The sequence below is a fragment of the Leptosomus discolor genome, chromosome 13 (assembly GCF_034619465.1).
Source record: "Leptosomus discolor isolate bLepDis1 chromosome 13, bLepDis1.hap2, whole genome shotgun sequence".
Taxonomy (NCBI): domain Eukaryota; kingdom Metazoa; phylum Chordata; class Aves; order Leptosomiformes; family Leptosomidae; genus Leptosomus; species Leptosomus discolor.
Genome location: NC_141403.1, coordinates 16,050,140 through 16,067,025, shown reverse-complemented (window position 1 = coordinate 16,067,025; position 16,886 = coordinate 16,050,140). Strand labels below are relative to the sequence as shown.

Sequence of the window (16,886 nt, the reverse complement as noted above, 5' to 3'; positions counted from 1 at the left end):
TGCCATTTCAACAGCAACATACTGTACCTACACTTGTATACCACGCTTCATGCCATGCATCCCAAGGTGCTTTGCAGTACAATTTTACCAAACAATAGACAAAAGTTGTCAAATTTTATGACTAAAAGATGAATCCTTTTCCTATGCATTAGATCAGGTTGGCAAAATGACAGGAAGAGTATTGAAATGCCCATGCTCATACCCATAAATTTTTCTCCATTATTTTTATTTTGGGTTTAAATGCACAGTTAATATTGACTGTATGCTTACTGAGGAACAGATTTCATGTGTCTCGGTATCAGTGTGAATTGAGAGAACCTAAAATCAGCCTTGAAATATGATTTGTTGAGCTTTGTGGCTTTAACATCAATTTTCTAAGACCAGAATCTCACCTTTAATGAGGTGCAGTAATATTTGTTACGTTCATGAGAATCTGGGACCTTTTCACCCAGAGTATTTCTGGAACTTTCTGAATACATCTAACTTATGAATGTGGAAATACAATTTTAATGCTTCACTTTCATACAACATATTTTACAAAGTAATTTTTTTTAATAAATATAGTATTTTTATAAACCCCTTGCTGTGTTTAGTGTGCAGCCAATGAGGAGTAGTTTGGATAAGTCAAAGCACCACATTTACAATTTCAGTTAAAAATCAAAAACTTTTTAAGATATGTAAAATTATTATTTGGTTAAACAGAAAAAATGTTTATGATGATACTTGGACCTTAGAATTTGGGTTTATTTTTTTGTCAAGTCTGAACAAATTTTTTAAATTCCATCTAAACAGGAAGAAAGTCATACTGCTTCCTTAGGTAGAGTGCACTTTCACATCTGTCTATTTACTGCTAAGTATAAGTTTTGATCTCAGCTGCATCTGTGTGAATTGCCTCACAGTAAGGTACCTTGGTTTCAGTACATTTACACGGTGAAACCGAGATCAGAATCTGACTCATTTAGGAAATCACTCTGTAAAGACTAAATTACAAACATAAAATTACCTGTAATTATTAATGTAGTGCTGTTGCTTATGCCCTGTTTCCTTTTTCTCCTCCTCTTTTTTTTCTCCTGATATGTATCTTCTTAAAAGTGCCAATCAATGGTAAGTTGCCCATTTGCCCCATGGAAGAGATGTGGAGGGTTGGGAGAGTATGTGTCTCATAAAAATTTTAACCAGCCCACTGGGTTCTCCTGTTTGTTGGCTTGCATGTCAGTTGACATATAACATTCCATGCTAATGTGATGGCTCATGATACACCATGGTCCTAAAGCATGTTCAGCAGCCAGTTAAGACATTTTTCCTGATCAGATGATCCTTTGCATTTGTCCTCTTGTAGTTTGTCTCCGAACGTATCAGATCCACATTTCCATTGCAGTCCTAGCTTGATGAAATCATAAGCCATTTTGTGCATCTCTTTTATTTTGCTCACTCCAAACATTTGCTCTCAATTTGCAGTGTAAAATATAGCTCTTCAGTAATCTAAGAAGAATACAAGTCCAATTTCATTCCGTGGGACTTGTTGAAGTTTCAGAATGAAACTTCTGTGCAGTTTAGAACCAAATGCCTAATGTAAAACCTGTTTGTAATCAGCTAGTGATATTTACAACACTATTAGAGTTCGGACTGCTCTGCAATGCTTCCATTGTAGAACCATGGACTTTGCCTCATTCCAATCAGTCTTGCAATTTCCCTGTGTAAACTGCTCCATGGATTTACTGTTCTTATGGTGTAGCCTTCACAGACAGAAGCCATACTGATGGTGTCAGATTTCTGCCATTCCTCTAGAAATCTGTGTAATTTGTGTTTCTGTTAATCAATGAAAATGAGCCCGTACATTATGAGATACTCTTTTTCTAGATGAAACCCATACGATGGTCAGTGACACAAGCAGCCTGGTCCAATCCCATACCTACAAGAAGCGAGATCCAGTGGATGTGCCGTACCAGACTGGACAGCTTCATCCAGCCATCCGTGTAGCTGACTTGCTACAGCACATCACGCAGATGAAGTGTGCAGAAGGCTATGGATTCAAAGAGGAGTATGAAGTAAGTGTCAGGTCTAATGATCTGATGATTGTGTCTTCTGCACTGTTGGCTTTTATCTGTCTGGTACCTGTACCACAGAACAGGAAAAATGATTACTCAACCGAGTAAGCTAGGTAGATATTGAGTGGAAAGGATCATCTCTGCAGTGAGCAAATTTTCTGATTGTAACCAGCCAGGATGAGGAGTGAGACATAAAAACCTTTCTTTGAAAATCTCTGCCTAATTCTAATTGCATAAAGCTGTATATTCAAAAAAAATTTAAAAAACCCAAACCACAGATCTAGTAGCATTCTCCCAGAACGTGCCATTTTTTTCTTTTACTATTGAAGAAATAGCGCTTTTTTTAAAAAAAAAAACAAAAAACAAAAAACAACTGTGATTGTCATACCCATTTCCAGGAGCAGGCTACACCTGGCAGAGCCTGTATCTGCCTCTGTATGTGGTAGTGCACATTTGTCCAGGTGAGCAACCTGTCCTTCCCATTTGTCCAGCTGAGGAACCTGTCCACATTCCACTGCATCTCCAACCCAGTACACAGTCCTAAATTTCCTTTCCCTGGAAGCTAGAATGTGAGAAATCAGAGGAACAGGTGTAAATGGGTCCTACTGGGATGTGACTCTGACATAGCTAGTGAGAAGCAGAATGATACAGATTCAATTTTAACTCTGTCTTCCCAAAGAAGCCAGCAAAAAAAAAGATTCTTTCTCACTCTTTCATCTGATAGAAAGAGAAGGGAAGAGGATAACCAGCAAAAGTCATTTAAATTACTTCCACCCTGTAGGGCAAGCAACAACTTCTCTTTTGGGCAGGTACAAGTGTGCGCTGCCCTAGAGGCTCAGCATACCATGCTTAAATTTTAAAGGTAGAAACTAATGTATTCACTGTGCAGGTGCTTCAGGATGGCTGATACAATTGCTAGTAAGTTGCTGAGTTTTTATAACTGTGTGTAGTGCTTGCATTTTACAAGAGATGGTGTTTCTCTGAAATTTGCACATTGTCATGCCAACTTCGTGTTACAACAATTGTTTAAATAAGTAATTGTTTAAACTGGTAACTGTAGTATTAGACTTCCAAAGCCCATGCTTCAGGCCACTTCCAAAGTCACTGATGGCATTTTTTCCCCTAAAATGTAGAAAACAGTTCATTCCCAGAAGGAGCCAATCACTTGTCAACTTTCATTTGTGTAGCTGACTTAAACAAGTTTGTTCCTGTGAGGTTTTTTATGACACTGTTATTTAAAAATGATAGAATAGAAAATTCTTGTCTTTGGAAAAGCTTTGCTCATCAGCCAAAACCTTTTATACCAGCATTAAGCCTAGAGGAAAGCTACAATTATTTTTTTTTTTTTTAAAAAAAGACTGTAAAATGGAATATATAATGCAACCAATGACATGGCTTTTTAGCTACAGTGGATCAAATGATGCTACTGAGAAACAATTTCCAGAAAAATCACTTGATTTTTAGCTTACCAAGCTGATAAATGGCATCTCATTACAGACAGTAGATGTGGCCATGACTAATGCCAGTGGGTGCAATACATTAGGGTGCAGTTTATTAATAGTGACAGGGAAGGGGGACTTAAAATACTGCAGCTACGTTTGAAAAAGTCTTTTTTATATATGGAAATTGTTTATAAACAGAATGAACCATAACTAGATATATCTTTGAGGGTTTTTTTCTGTTGAAGTACTGCAGTATTGCTGGTTTTCCTCCATATGCAATGAAAACCTGCCCAATATATTCTAGCACTGCTAAGTTTGCAAATCTCTTTGTTTACGCTGCTGTCAGACTGATACTGTCCATCCTCTTTACAAGGTTGAACTAGATAACGAAATAATTTTTTCCTTATAAATTATCAGAAGGATAACTGTCCAAATTAAAAGGAAGAAATAGTTTGGCAGGGGATTTGTTTTGAATGAAGTCTCATAGATAATTTTTGCTCTAACAAGACAGCAGGATTATGTAGTCTCACCAGGAAAAGAGTTTGATTCAGGAGAAATTCACACAGGATTCACTCTGAAAATAAATCTGTTGAACCGAACAGAAAGTAAAGCAGCACATTACCCATTAGCAGCACTTCAGAGGAGTACAAGGATACAGAGCATTTACTGTTGTGCATAGTTTTAAGTGCTTTAAAATAAAACTTAATAATTAGGGCCATTCTTCTCAATAATTAGGACTATAGTTCACAATCTAAGCACATCTATGTAATTTTAAGTCCTGTCGGCTTCATGTACAAGTTTTTGGAGTAACATAACTGACACAAAGGATAAAGGTTGAAAAATCATCTTTAGGCAATGGCAGGCTGGTATTTAGTCACTTGCTGCTCAACTCTGCACTAGGATTACCCACTTGAGATACCGAGTATCTCTAGCTCCCAATGTACAGGGCTTGGGGGAACACCATACTTTACAGGATTACACCCTTTTGTTGTACTTCTGGGAGGAGCTGAGCTATTTTGACTGTCATCACTGAGAAGGCTTTGATTGAATATCGGCAGGGAAACATCCCCCAGGCTAGCCCTGTTCCTGCGGTGGCACGTGCGAAGGGCCCCGTTCCCTAGCACGGGATCAGGCCCTGGCTCTGGGATGTAGCAGCGCAGCTTCTGCACTTGTGTCTGGCTGTGCCTGTAGAACGAGAGCAAATGCAGACGTGTCCTTAGCGGCACGTCGGTAACAAGTTCACTGCCCGTTTTCCCGTGTGTTTCTCAGGTGTGAAAATAACGTGAATACATTTCTGTAAGCTGTGGACTCAAATGCAGACCTTCATTTGCAGCCTAGTGGAGTGTAAATGATTGGAAGGGATTGCACAGAAATCCTTAAACTCAGGGAAATTTCCACACAGCTAGTCTGCAATAGATGTTTAAAATCCTTTCTATCCCCCGCCAGACCTTAAGAAAGAAGAGATTTTGGCTTGCTTCCAGCAACGTAAGACTGACAGGATAACATTGCCCTGAGTTCATATGCACCCCTGCGCTAACTGTGGGTTATTTAAGCTGCTCCCCAATACTACAGCACGAGAGAGCTTTTACCGCTCATGAGGGAGCTTATCTACTGCATTACAGAAGCAAAATAAATAGAAAATGAGGGTGAAAATGGTGTCTACAATTCATCATTTCTTTCTCCTTACACCTGCCACCTTTTGGTTTTAGACTCCCTAGTTTCACAGTGCTTTACCCTAGATCCTTTCACAAGGCCACGAGGCCATAAACGCATGGATGCAAAGAAGTGGGTTCATCTTCCTAAACAGTTAGACTAGGCTACTGAAGGCCAGCATAGCTTGGTGTAGCTAGGGCAGGAACAAAGAAATGAATCAAAATCTTATTTTAAATAAGATTTCTTTTTAACCTTGTTTTTGGATCAGCAAAATTTGGCACCTGTTCAGTGTAAATTGTTTTTTTCCCAAATTAAGGTTAGTTGACATAAGACAGTTCCAAATCAATTTCAGAGTGTCCACACAGGAGCTCGGACTAGTTTAACAGAATTGATTTAAAAACACACCTTTAATTAAACCAGTGCAACTTTGTGTAGATAAAGCCTTGCAAATCAATTTCACATTATGTTCCATGACAGGGAGTTCTGAGCTTCCATTATCTCAAAACCAGAGGTTCCTTTGAAAAGCCAGGATTTGCAAAGGGTATCCTGCTCAGATCAGCCTCACTTATTGTCACTAACAGGACTGTGTCAATAACAGAGTTTAAAAAAAGGTTCCTCTGTGTAGCTTTAACTTTAAGGCCTTTTCACACACTGTCTTGTCTTCCCTCTCCTCCCCTCCTGTCAAACACATCCTTTCTCAAGGTTTTGTGGTTAGCTGTTTCAGCCAGGAAATTATTTTGTACTAATATTGTTAAACCAATACTGTTCCTAAGACAGTGAAGTCATATACTGTCAAGATAAACGGTACTGATTATGCCCTTTTTATGCTGCATGGTCTCCACTCTGAGGGGTTGCACCAATACAACGGTATTAATTTCTAAATCACTGCAGTTAAACAGATGGGTACCTATGAGGATACAGGCTTAGAGGGCCTATCAAGGTCAGGAACATGAAATATATTGTCTAATGTATGTTGAACAATTCATTTCAGTTTAGTGCTTCTTCGCACCTATTCTAGATCGGTAGAAGTATTTTGAAATAGGTTATCTGGTGATGTTCCCTGTTCAGTTATACCTTGGGGGGTTGTGGTCAAAGGTGATCATAAAAAATGAGTAATTCGAAGAGGGTTTGGAGGTGAATGTTGAGAATAATTGGGAGTATGAAAGAAGTCCTGTCTTCCTAGCAATGTATTCATTGATATGGATGTAGATATGCCAATAGTCAACAAAAACAAAGTTTTTCATGCAGTGTACTGTTGGCCAGTGAAATATCTCTGGTAAACAGAAAATTATTTGAAGAAGCAAAATAGGAAAAAACCTCTCTGAAACCAGCAGAAATGCATATCCTTGTTTTGGGGGGCAGAAAGCATTGCAGGCAAGCAGGAAATTTTTCATGGAGGCAGTTTACCCCATAGGTGCCCACTTAAGATTTTGTTTTCTCCAGACCACTGTTACATGAATGTCTGACCTAGGACAGAAGTCTGATAGTGTTTCCATTTTCTGCTGTCATGCAAAGGCGTAACAGACTAGAATCCTGTCACTCCAAGCTCCAGTTGCAGCTTTTCTTTCTTTTTGGTTCTGGCCGGAAGACAAATTTGCTGCCACGTGACACTTCTAAGCCCTGTGCTTCTGGGGCCCTGTTCTGAAATCCTGAAAATAGTAGGAAAAATAAGTATTTTGTTGATGCTATGTTGATCTAGCTACTGGCAGGACCCAGCTGGTGCTGCTTTTTGTGCATGTGTTCCTTGTGACTGTAACTGGCCCATCTCACCTCCAACCTGTACATTTTTATCTTGCTTTTTTTCTCTGATTTTATTTGATATGCTGCAGCACCAGCTGAGACAGTCAATACCACAATCAGTGCAGGTTATTTTCTATCCCACAAGACATAAATTACAAAGCAAGCAGAAAGACTCTGGAACATTGGGTGAGAATGGGGGCATTAGTCCCCAGTGTAAATACACGAAAGGCAACATCTGCGTCCTCTAGAACTGAGAGCAGGTAACTGTTTGTCTCTCTGTTTTTGCAGTAATGAGAAAACTCATTAGAGTTTGTAAACGTAACAGAAATAGAAATAGAAGTAAAATAGTGGAAATTTGTTCTGTGGAAACGGTGTGGAAAATTTTTGGAAATACTCATCTGTAAAGGTCATTGCTGTTACTTTTTGTGAAGTTTCATCAGCTTATAGATGGGGCTCAGAACAATCACCTGAATGCCCAGTTGCATATTTAATAATGGAAAGTTGCAGTGATCTGATTATAAGCATACATTATTATGTAGGTGTTCTCTTCTGTGCATAACAAAGGATCACTATAACTAATGGTAATATGAAGGTCCTTTATGTGAGACAAGTATTTCTCCTTTATCAAAGGACTGTGTTCAGAAAAACTCCGTTTCTTCAGATTGTCATGGGATCTGCAGCAGCCTTCCATGAATCCCAGGTAACTTGTTGCTGCTTGGGTTTATCACAGAGTCTTGGACACTGGAAGCCTTGGCACTGGAGAGATCGTATCTAGGGAGGTCGAAAGCAATAGCAAAAATGAGCAGCTGCAGTGTCCACGATGCAAGTTTTGGTTTGGAAATCCTGAGGTATTCCAGATCAATACCAAATTGTTGAAATAAAGTCACCCTAAACCAGAAACTGCATTGACTAGTAAATAGACTGTTATTAATGACACAACTTCCCAGTGCATGCAATATCACTTTAATTCTTCTCATAGCAGAATTGATAGCAGTTGATCATCAGCAAGAATTAGTTGTCAACAATTTTAGTTGGATGGCAGTTAATAGGCGTTTGTTTGGGGTTTTTTTCAGTTCAGAGGAGAGACACTTAGTTTGCTGAATGTCTGTTGCTGTGTTAGCCAGTCTTCTGCAATTCTGAACCTGTGCTTAGTAGCTGTGAATTTCTGTCCTTAACATATTTCAAATGTATGAGCAGTGCTGTCACAGTGCTTAGTATCACATGACAATGCCCTATGCTGCTGTGTGGCTAACTGTCCAGTGATCAAGGTGTCCCATGACTTTCTAAATGTCTTCTCCTCCAATTTAAATAAAAGTGCATGTACATGCAGAAACAGTTTCTAATTTGTTTTTGTTAAGCAGGTTTAATTGGAATTTATTCTTACCGCAGATTATAGATGTAGGCAGGTCATGGGTTCATTAGAAAAGCTTTGGGGTTTTATCTGTTTGAATAATAAAATTGCAGAGGTGTATAGACTAGAACGCTGCCAATATCCTTAGGATTACTGTCAGTGGGGCATAGGCAGCTGTTTGCTTATGCTGTGACACGGCTGGTTTTGGTACTGACTAGTCTGTGATTTACTTGGGTGTGAACCTCCTTTTTTCTCTTAGTAGCCTGAACACTCTGAACTGTATATGATCTCAGGCAGCAAGGATGCCTAATTCAGCCCAATGTTTTTCTCTGTGTGAGTCTACAAGACTCGGTATTGTATGTAAAGTTTAGACTGTGTCCTAAGGAAAGCCTGGTAGCTTTAAGCGCATCTTTCATGACCGTTGTATCCCTCTAAGCAGTTAAACCAGAGGCTGGTGGTATTGATCCACTCAGAAAAGTGTTGGTCCACTCAAAAGTCGTGAGATACAGATGCTTAAGCTGATCAATTAGACAAATAAACTGAATGTAAGTTGTTATTATGTAGGAGCTCTGGCAGCAGTTTGAATTGTTCTCTGGCTCTACTGATTCTGGTAGTCCTGGTGTATGTGGTGACGAACGTATGAATGAATATAAAGTGTATCAGCAGTAAAAATATGCTGTAACCTGTCAATTTTCATGGTCCTGAAGACGCCCTGGGAGTCTATTCCATGGTCAGATATTTAGTAGACATTAATTTCATATTTCAGCATAGCTGGGCTGAAAATAAAAAAGCAATTTAAAGCACAATAAGAACCTCTGATGTTAGTCCTTAATGAGTGAGTCTACTTAAGCATTTTAAATTGAATCATTTTAACTGTTACATGCAGTTCTGTAGATGTGCCTCTTCTTCATTATCCTATGGCAATAAAGTTTCAGTCTTCTTTAGAAAGTTGTGGGGTTTTTCCCATCTTGGGTCCAGCTGCCATAGCAGTCTTTCAAAACTTGTTTTAATTTTGCTCCCCTTTTTCCTGACGTATGACTCCATCATTAGGATCTTTTATGCTCTGAAGGCATTGCAAAATCTTTCTCAATTTATTCTGGAAAGATTGTGGACATGTGCAATGTCAAATCGGAGCAATGAAAGAAATAGCTTCCAAGTTTCAGTGATGGTTATCAGCTTGGCACCAAGCAGATCTTTGGAAATCCAGTATCCACATCTCATAAGTCCAACTAATTAAATCAGGGGTTATATAATTTTAATGGGAAGAAATAACCTTTTCCATCTTGTTGCTCGTTTTTGGATGTACACAGAGATATGTGCTTAACCTTTTAATAACCAACACTCACACATCACTCCAGTATTTTATCATGTGAAATCTGTTGCACCGTTTTTCTCCAGCCTGTGTTGTCTTCCTCCCCTTTGGCAGCCACAAGTTGAGAAACAGTCAGGCTGTATTAAGCAGACTTCTCAGAATGTATTTTACTCTGGTTGTCTGTTAGGCAACTCATTTTTGCTCAATGATCTTGCTACTGTGCTTCTGCTAGTATCATATCTATGCTCTCTCTGTACCTTTTGAAATTAGGATTTAGTTTCAGATTTAGCCAATCTATGCGTCATGATGGGCTATTGAACACCACAGTAGGAAACTAAATGAGGCCACTGAACTTAATTTCACTCATAACGGGAGCTTCCAGAGGGAAATCCGCAAGAATGGCTTTAATGCTCACAGTGATAAGGTGATAGGTTAAACTTTCTAAATGCTAGTGACATGTATGATTGGAAAGCAAGAAAAGTTTTTGAAACATTGCAGGCTATACGCTGCATATTTGCACCAGACTGACTTTTTAATTATTCAAATAAGACATTGAATATTTGATCAGAATCCGTAATCCCTTCTTCAGTTAACGTATTATTTACTTTTGAAAACTGCTGATGTACCATACTTTTCCCATTGCACCTGCAAAAATGAATTGGTCCAATTTATGTGCACAGAATAATATATTGTGCTTTAATGTTCAAGATATTATTCATTACTTCCTACTCCTATAAGCCTTCTTACCTCCTTCATATTTTATTAGTGCCCTTTAAAAAGACATAAAAAATCAGTCATGTAGTTATTCCATTTTAAATTATGCAAATGACGTTAAATGCAATTATAATCTATTCTTTATTAATTATATATACACCCTAGGTGTTTTCTATAGATTGTATTTATTCACTACAAATAATTAGGCTTTTCAGTCCATTGCTGGTTTCATGACCAGAGATTAAAAAAAAAAAAAACAACCCTGGCTGTTTGTGAAGTGAGAGGAACACTTTTCAACTCAAATTAGCATAATTTAGCTATTAGGAGTTTTCATTTAGCAGCAGTTTATCCACAGCATACGTAAAATATGCATTCTTTTCTATGATGCATTGTAATTTCTCTAATTGTTTTAAATAAGTTAAAATAGCCATTATAATTTTTTCAGGAAATGAAAATTTGTATTCTTATGCATCCTGTGGCTCAGTGTATCTTTTAAGAAGTTTTCTAACTGGAATAGAAGGCTTCTTATGTGTTTCCTAAAACATGTAGTATTTTAGTGAGTGTCCTCTTAATGGAACAGATGATCAGCATTTTCTAGCAGAAATTATTTTTTTGTTACAACATGCTGATTTGATCAGTCCAAAAGATTCTGTGGGAAATGTTAAGTCCACTGAAAATCGGGTGGACCGTGGTTGGGCAGACAAGGGGTTTGGCAAGCCTCCTTTTTCACCTGCTGGTTTCCTGCCATCGCCCCTGTCTCAGTGTCATAGCTGCTCGCCCAGTTACTATCACGCAGGGTCTCAGTGGTGCCACTGCCTCCACTCTTGTGGGGCTACTGCTGTCCTCCAACTCCTTGGTTCTGTATCCATCTTATTAATTAGCAGTTAGGTCACCCTGGGTCCTCAGCAAGTCATCTGAGAGGTGAAGAGGACATAGGCTACCAAACAGCCATGAGAAGATGCAGGTATCTTGGTCAGGCAAAGAGGAGCAAGGCAACTGTGGAATAAAGTTGGCCCCCAGGCCAAAGCTGATGGGGAGACTGGAGTACGTGTGGAAACAAAGCAGCCCAGGAGGTGGGCAGAAAGAAAAGCAGGCTGGCTTCAGGGGCTCGCAAAGGACTGTCAGAGTATTTCAGAAATGGCATGATGGCAGCATCAGCCATGTAAAATCATTGGAGTTACTGATTTTGCAGCTCAGTTCAGGACTGATGAACATTCATGATATTGACACTTCTTCACAGGACAGAAACAGGAAATGGAGTCACTCACCACAAACCCACACACCAGAGCTGAAAGGTTTAGGTTTACAGCACGATCTGGAGTCCAAGGCAGGGAAGACCTTAAGCATGTGTTTAAGTTCAGTTAGTTTTAAAGGGATGTAAGACATGGTTTTAAAGTTGCTTTTAATACACATTCTCTCCTGTTTTACATTTTACCGTTCACTTAAATGGAAGCAACACCAGGGGCATTAGGCGCACAATAGTTTAGACATGTTCATGTAATGGTGACAAAGCTTGTGCATCTGTCCACCAAAACGGTGCAGTTTCTTCCTCTTAAGTTCTTAAAAAGATTCATGACTGTCAATGCTCTGCTTTGGTCTGTGGAAAAAATAGATAGCATGTGTTTATGTAAGGTTAAAATGTGTCTGCTAGCTGGGCTCAGTCATTACCCATCTAGCTTTAAGGTGCTTCGCTGTGCAATAATAAATGTTCTTAATATATAAAAGAAAATAAGTTTTTATATCTACAGGAGAGATGTCTGAGTCTGTAACAGACAGGCTGTCTCCGCTCTTACACCACACACCGAAAGGAGACAAAAGAAGCGAGGACCTTACCCACAGGCTGGGGCTGTTCAGAAGGAGACATAGCTGTGGCTGCCCTCTGCTAGCCAAGGTAGCCTGCAGTAAAGGGGATATAAGCTTTTTTTAGCGAAATTGTAGATTTTTGTCTCTATCCTACCCAAACAGTGACAGGATTCCCCTCTGAATAGAATGCCTCCTAGTGCTTGCTCTGGGATGGTGGAAGCTTCCATGCAGTGTGGTATTGGTTCCTGAAGTAAGCACAGAGTTTTAGCATGTGATTAGTCTGGCAGAAGGCAACAGGAATGCTTTGCCTTTGATGCTTAAATACTTGGCTGTATCACAGAGCTTAGAGTTTTGATGTGAGAAAACATTACCTACACATGAGCAATCTCCATGCTTTTCCTTACCAAGACTGATGACAAAGGAACAAAATTCCGGTATGACATAACAAATGTCAAAAAGGTAGGTCAGAGCCTGTATCCTCTACTGAGGAAAGAACAGTAAAAGCAGCCACCTCCAGCCCCACATGAATAGTTAAGAAAGAAATTAGGTGACTTAAATAAATGGGGGAAAGCTTGTAGCGCAAAGCTTTTTTTAGATACCCATGTCCTTCCAAGATGCTCTGAATCTAAGCATGACTGTCAAGTTGAGACATATGCTTTTTAGTCCTGAGAAGGACTGCCGTACAACAGTTGTTCAGTCTTTTGTGATACCAGTATTGCTCTTCCAAGCGCTGTCAACCATTATTCATTGCCAGAACGCTTTAGTGTATTGTTTGCTTGAAGAGTATTTCAGAACATTGCCCTCTGCATTAGGCTGTGGTATCAGCTGAGCTTTTGTTCGCTTAGCCTTGATTTTCATCTGCGCCTATTTCTGTTTGTCATTGGTGTCTCTGGTCAAGTTGGACAAATCACTAGGTAAAACTCTGCATTTTCAGTTTGTAATTTTGCTCATTCACCCATCCGTACTTCAACTCCAGCTTTTATACTCTGCGTAACACTGCTGTACACAGCTTTTGTAAGGCTGGCATAGTAAACTGTGTAAAGATCCTATGTATAAGGAAATCCTTAAAGTGGCATAGAGCCACTGTATCCAGCTCCTGTACCAATGCTCTGCCGTATTTCCAGGATAGTGAAATATCACTGATTCCTGGCTGCTGTAATACCCCTACCCCCTGAGGATATTCTGAGCTGTGCCAGAGATCAGTGTTACTTCTGCAATGCTAACAACAATTATTCATTATTCCTTATAATATAGGGAATCGGGAGCACCCAACAAAGCTATTAAGCAGCAGGTTTAAAGTGAACAAAAGGAAATATTTTTCACACAGCACATAATTACATCGTGGAGCTCATTGCCTCAAGATGCTGTGAAGCCAAAATTATAAATGGGTTCAAAAATGGGCTAGACAAATTCATTATTAAACAGAGTGGCTGTGTGCAGTCTCTGGCTGAGGAAGAGATTGCTCAGGAAAGCCATTGATTGCTAGAAGCTAAGAGGGTATACTGGGGAAAGATTCATTCTCTATTTGCTCTGTTGTTCATACTTTTTTGTAAACATCTGCTACCAGTACTGTTGGAGAAAAAATAATGGGTTGTATGGACCTGTGGTTTGACTCAGTATGGCTGTTAACACACATAAAGAAGAAAATAAATCAATGCTTCTGTATATACGAAGCAAAAAATGTGATGTTAAATAGTAATTTTTTTAATATTTTTTTTTATGTACTGGTAGTCAGTGTTATAGAACTAACGTCGCTGCAGTTTAGAAAGAACACAAAGAACTCTTTACGTTTGCTAGCATCCTCGGTGTTTTCTAGTTCTTTAACTTTAGTAGCTGTCCTCGTGGTCCACTGTCTTGCTGTTGGACTGTAAAATGCAGGATGATGATGCTGTAAAGGGAAAGAGAAAGAAAGAAATTTGATTGTAAAATGTTTTTATTTAAACTGCATGTAGCTGCTGTGCTAAACCCTAATACTTTATTTTGAGCAGTGCTTTATTCTGGAAAGAGCCTTGTTTACATTAGTTAGGCCCTTTCGAGAGACTTGTGTTACTCACAGTACATAGAGGTAGTGGAATTAAACTCCTAATGTGGGCAGTTAACCACTTCTGGCCTTTTGGAGAGCAAAAGTGGGACAGTTATAGGAATTTTGAAATTAAACAGGTCGAGCTTCCAAACCACACCGAAGCATTTGCTTTGGTTTTGCACTGGGGAAAGCATTTCAAATCTACACAAATTTGGTGTCTTGCTGCTTTCCTAGTACTTTTGTACTCATTTCAGTTTTATCACTGACTTTTTAATTGTCTCTTCTTTTACAGCATCACGAGCTTGAATTTTCGTTTTGATGGTTACATTGTGAATCAAGTCTATAGACCCAGCAGTAGCTAGAACATACAAAAACGTTTGAATCCAAGGAAAAGCACGTAAACTGCTCATGCTTTTTATATGTTTAATTGTATATCTGGTTAGAGATTGATATATTTTCCCTCCATTTGTCAGTTCTTTGCACAGCATTTGTGTTTGTTTTACTGATATTTGCTAAGCACATGTATCAAGCACACAAAGAAATCTAAAAATGGCCATACTATCTGCAGCATTTACGGCTTCTATAAAGTTTAACTGTTTTGTGGATTGCTTTTTATTTCTTGTTTCTGAGACTATGTGTTTGTTATTTTTTGGTGACATTTTTTCAAAAGACTATGATTCTGCCATCAATCGATTTTTAAACATTGCTGAGGTAGGACAGCCTATGTCTTTCCTGTTGACATAGCTAGGAGTATATTTTCTTTTAACTCAAGCATGGTACAGTAGAATTGCCTTAAATATCTTATGAGGGATCAGGTTGGGTCTTTTTAGAATAGCCCTGTTCTAAGGGCCCAGAAATGAGTGAAACTACTGAACTTTTGTCTAGCTACACACTGGTACAGAGGTCTGCTTGTGCTTACTCAATTACACTCATTCCCCAGAAGTGCTCCCTCTGGTACCAGGAACCTTCCTCACAGATAAAGCTTTAGCTGTCACAACATCCCCTTCTAGATGTGGGGACCCCACTAGTCCCCTGCTGACTGCCACAGGAGGGTAAGATGAAAGCATTCGTAGTCTCATCACTATTGCAGGAGTACTTAAAGCCTAGAGATAGTGTGGAGTAGTGATTCTGCCTTCAGCGGAGGTGATGCTGAACAACATGTAAGGTATGCTGTAACTTTTGTGTTTCCCTGCTTGGTCCAGCCCAGACCTGCCCAGCATCTGTCACCCAGACTCTGCCATTGCCACCTCCTTCTCCTGAGTGCAGCAGGCAGGACAGTAGGTGGGGGTCCTTCTCCCTAGCACCAGGAAAAGTGAGAAGCAGGAGGTGGACTACATGCCTGCTTTACTCCTTTCAGCAAGCAACACTCTTTCCCAGAAAAACGGTGCAGAAGAATTGCTGACTGGGGAGGCCAGATTGTGGAAACAGCTGTGGGAGGCAGCTATACTAGGGTAGTGATTCTGTGTCTCTGGAATTGAGAGGGGGAAAGGCCACCTGTTCATATGTCCTATTTCCCCAGTTTTGCAGAACAGCAAGTGCCAGAGTCCCTGGAAACCTGACTGATCTAGAAGTTTAATAGTAACATGATTTTTTTTGTGTCATGAAAGATTTGAATGGTGTTATCCATACAACTGTTTTAGCGTGGAGGAGCAGTGTGTGAAGTGCTCAAGCCTAGCAGTGCAGTGATACAAGAAAGCAAAAAAGGTTGCTTTCCTCTCTATTTCCATGGAGAAAAAGGAAAAAATTACACTAGAGAAAGTACCCTTTTTAATGCCACTAATACACACCACATTTTAAAAGCTGAAAATGCATGTGCATACAGCAATGAAGTATTTCATTCACCATACAGTTCTGCCCACACCTGGAGAAGTTTTGGAATCTTCTAATGAAAAACAGAAGACATATCTTGGTTTATGCTGAAATTCAAGTTTGATCTGGTATCATATCAAGTGTTTGTATTTTAACTGATACGGCAAGTTTAGATGCTAGCTATTACAGCTACAGTGAAGTTACCGAGAATGATAACTTCCAAATTCAGCTACCTAATACGAAAAAAGCAAACCATATGTTTTGGGGGTATTGTCTTAGATATACTTTAAAATGTGTCCTTATGGAACTAAGCTTACAGAGGTTGACTTAGAGCTAGGTAGGGAGCCAAAGTGGGACATGGGACCACCGTGTAACATTGACGAATTTGCACTAAATCTAGGCAGGTTACAGCTACTAAAAGGTTTCTCTGGGGACCTTAAATGTTGTTAGCAGTGGGATACTGTAAGTGTGGGGGAAAACCAGAGTTTGAGGTTTGCTGAGCCTGGATCAGTTTTACTGTCTTCTAGTATCTTACGATCTTTTACTAACTTGACTATTTTTACCATCCTGGTGTCCCAGGAGCCTATTCTGTTTTGGAGGACAAATCTTTTCTTGTAACTTATGTTAGGTAATTCAAGAACATTTCTAGTTCTAATGCAATTGGGGCTGAAACCTAATTTTAAACACTGTATCCCATGTCCAGCAAATCACTAGTATCAGGAAGATGTCCTAATCATTGAGCTGTCAGGTGAAATTTCAGTACCACAATCTGCATTTAAATGACTCCTGTATCCAGCATTAAAAGAAACTGAGACATTTCTTTCTCTTCAGCTGAGGGAACTGGAGAAAAGGAGGCTGAGGGGAGACCTTATTGCTGTCTGCAACTACCTGAAAGGAGGATAGGATGAAACACCCTCAAGTTGCGCCAGGGGAGGTTTAGATCAGGTATTAGAAAAATTGGAAAGATTTCTTCGCTGAAAGGGCTGTCAAG

At 39.4% G+C, this 16,886-nt stretch overlaps 1 protein-coding gene across 1 annotated transcript in view; it reads left to right on the top strand.

The window, feature by feature from the left end:
* Positions 1-16,886, top strand: part of PTPRM (protein tyrosine phosphatase receptor type M) — a 475,520-nt gene that overhangs the window by 383,283 nt on the left and 75,351 nt on the right. Inside the window, exon 20 of the mRNA XM_086472548.1 lies at positions 1,861-2,048. Coding sequence (XP_086328674.1) covers positions 1,861-2,048 — 188 coding nt within the window. The remainder of the gene's footprint in view (positions 1-1,860; positions 2,049-16,886) is intronic.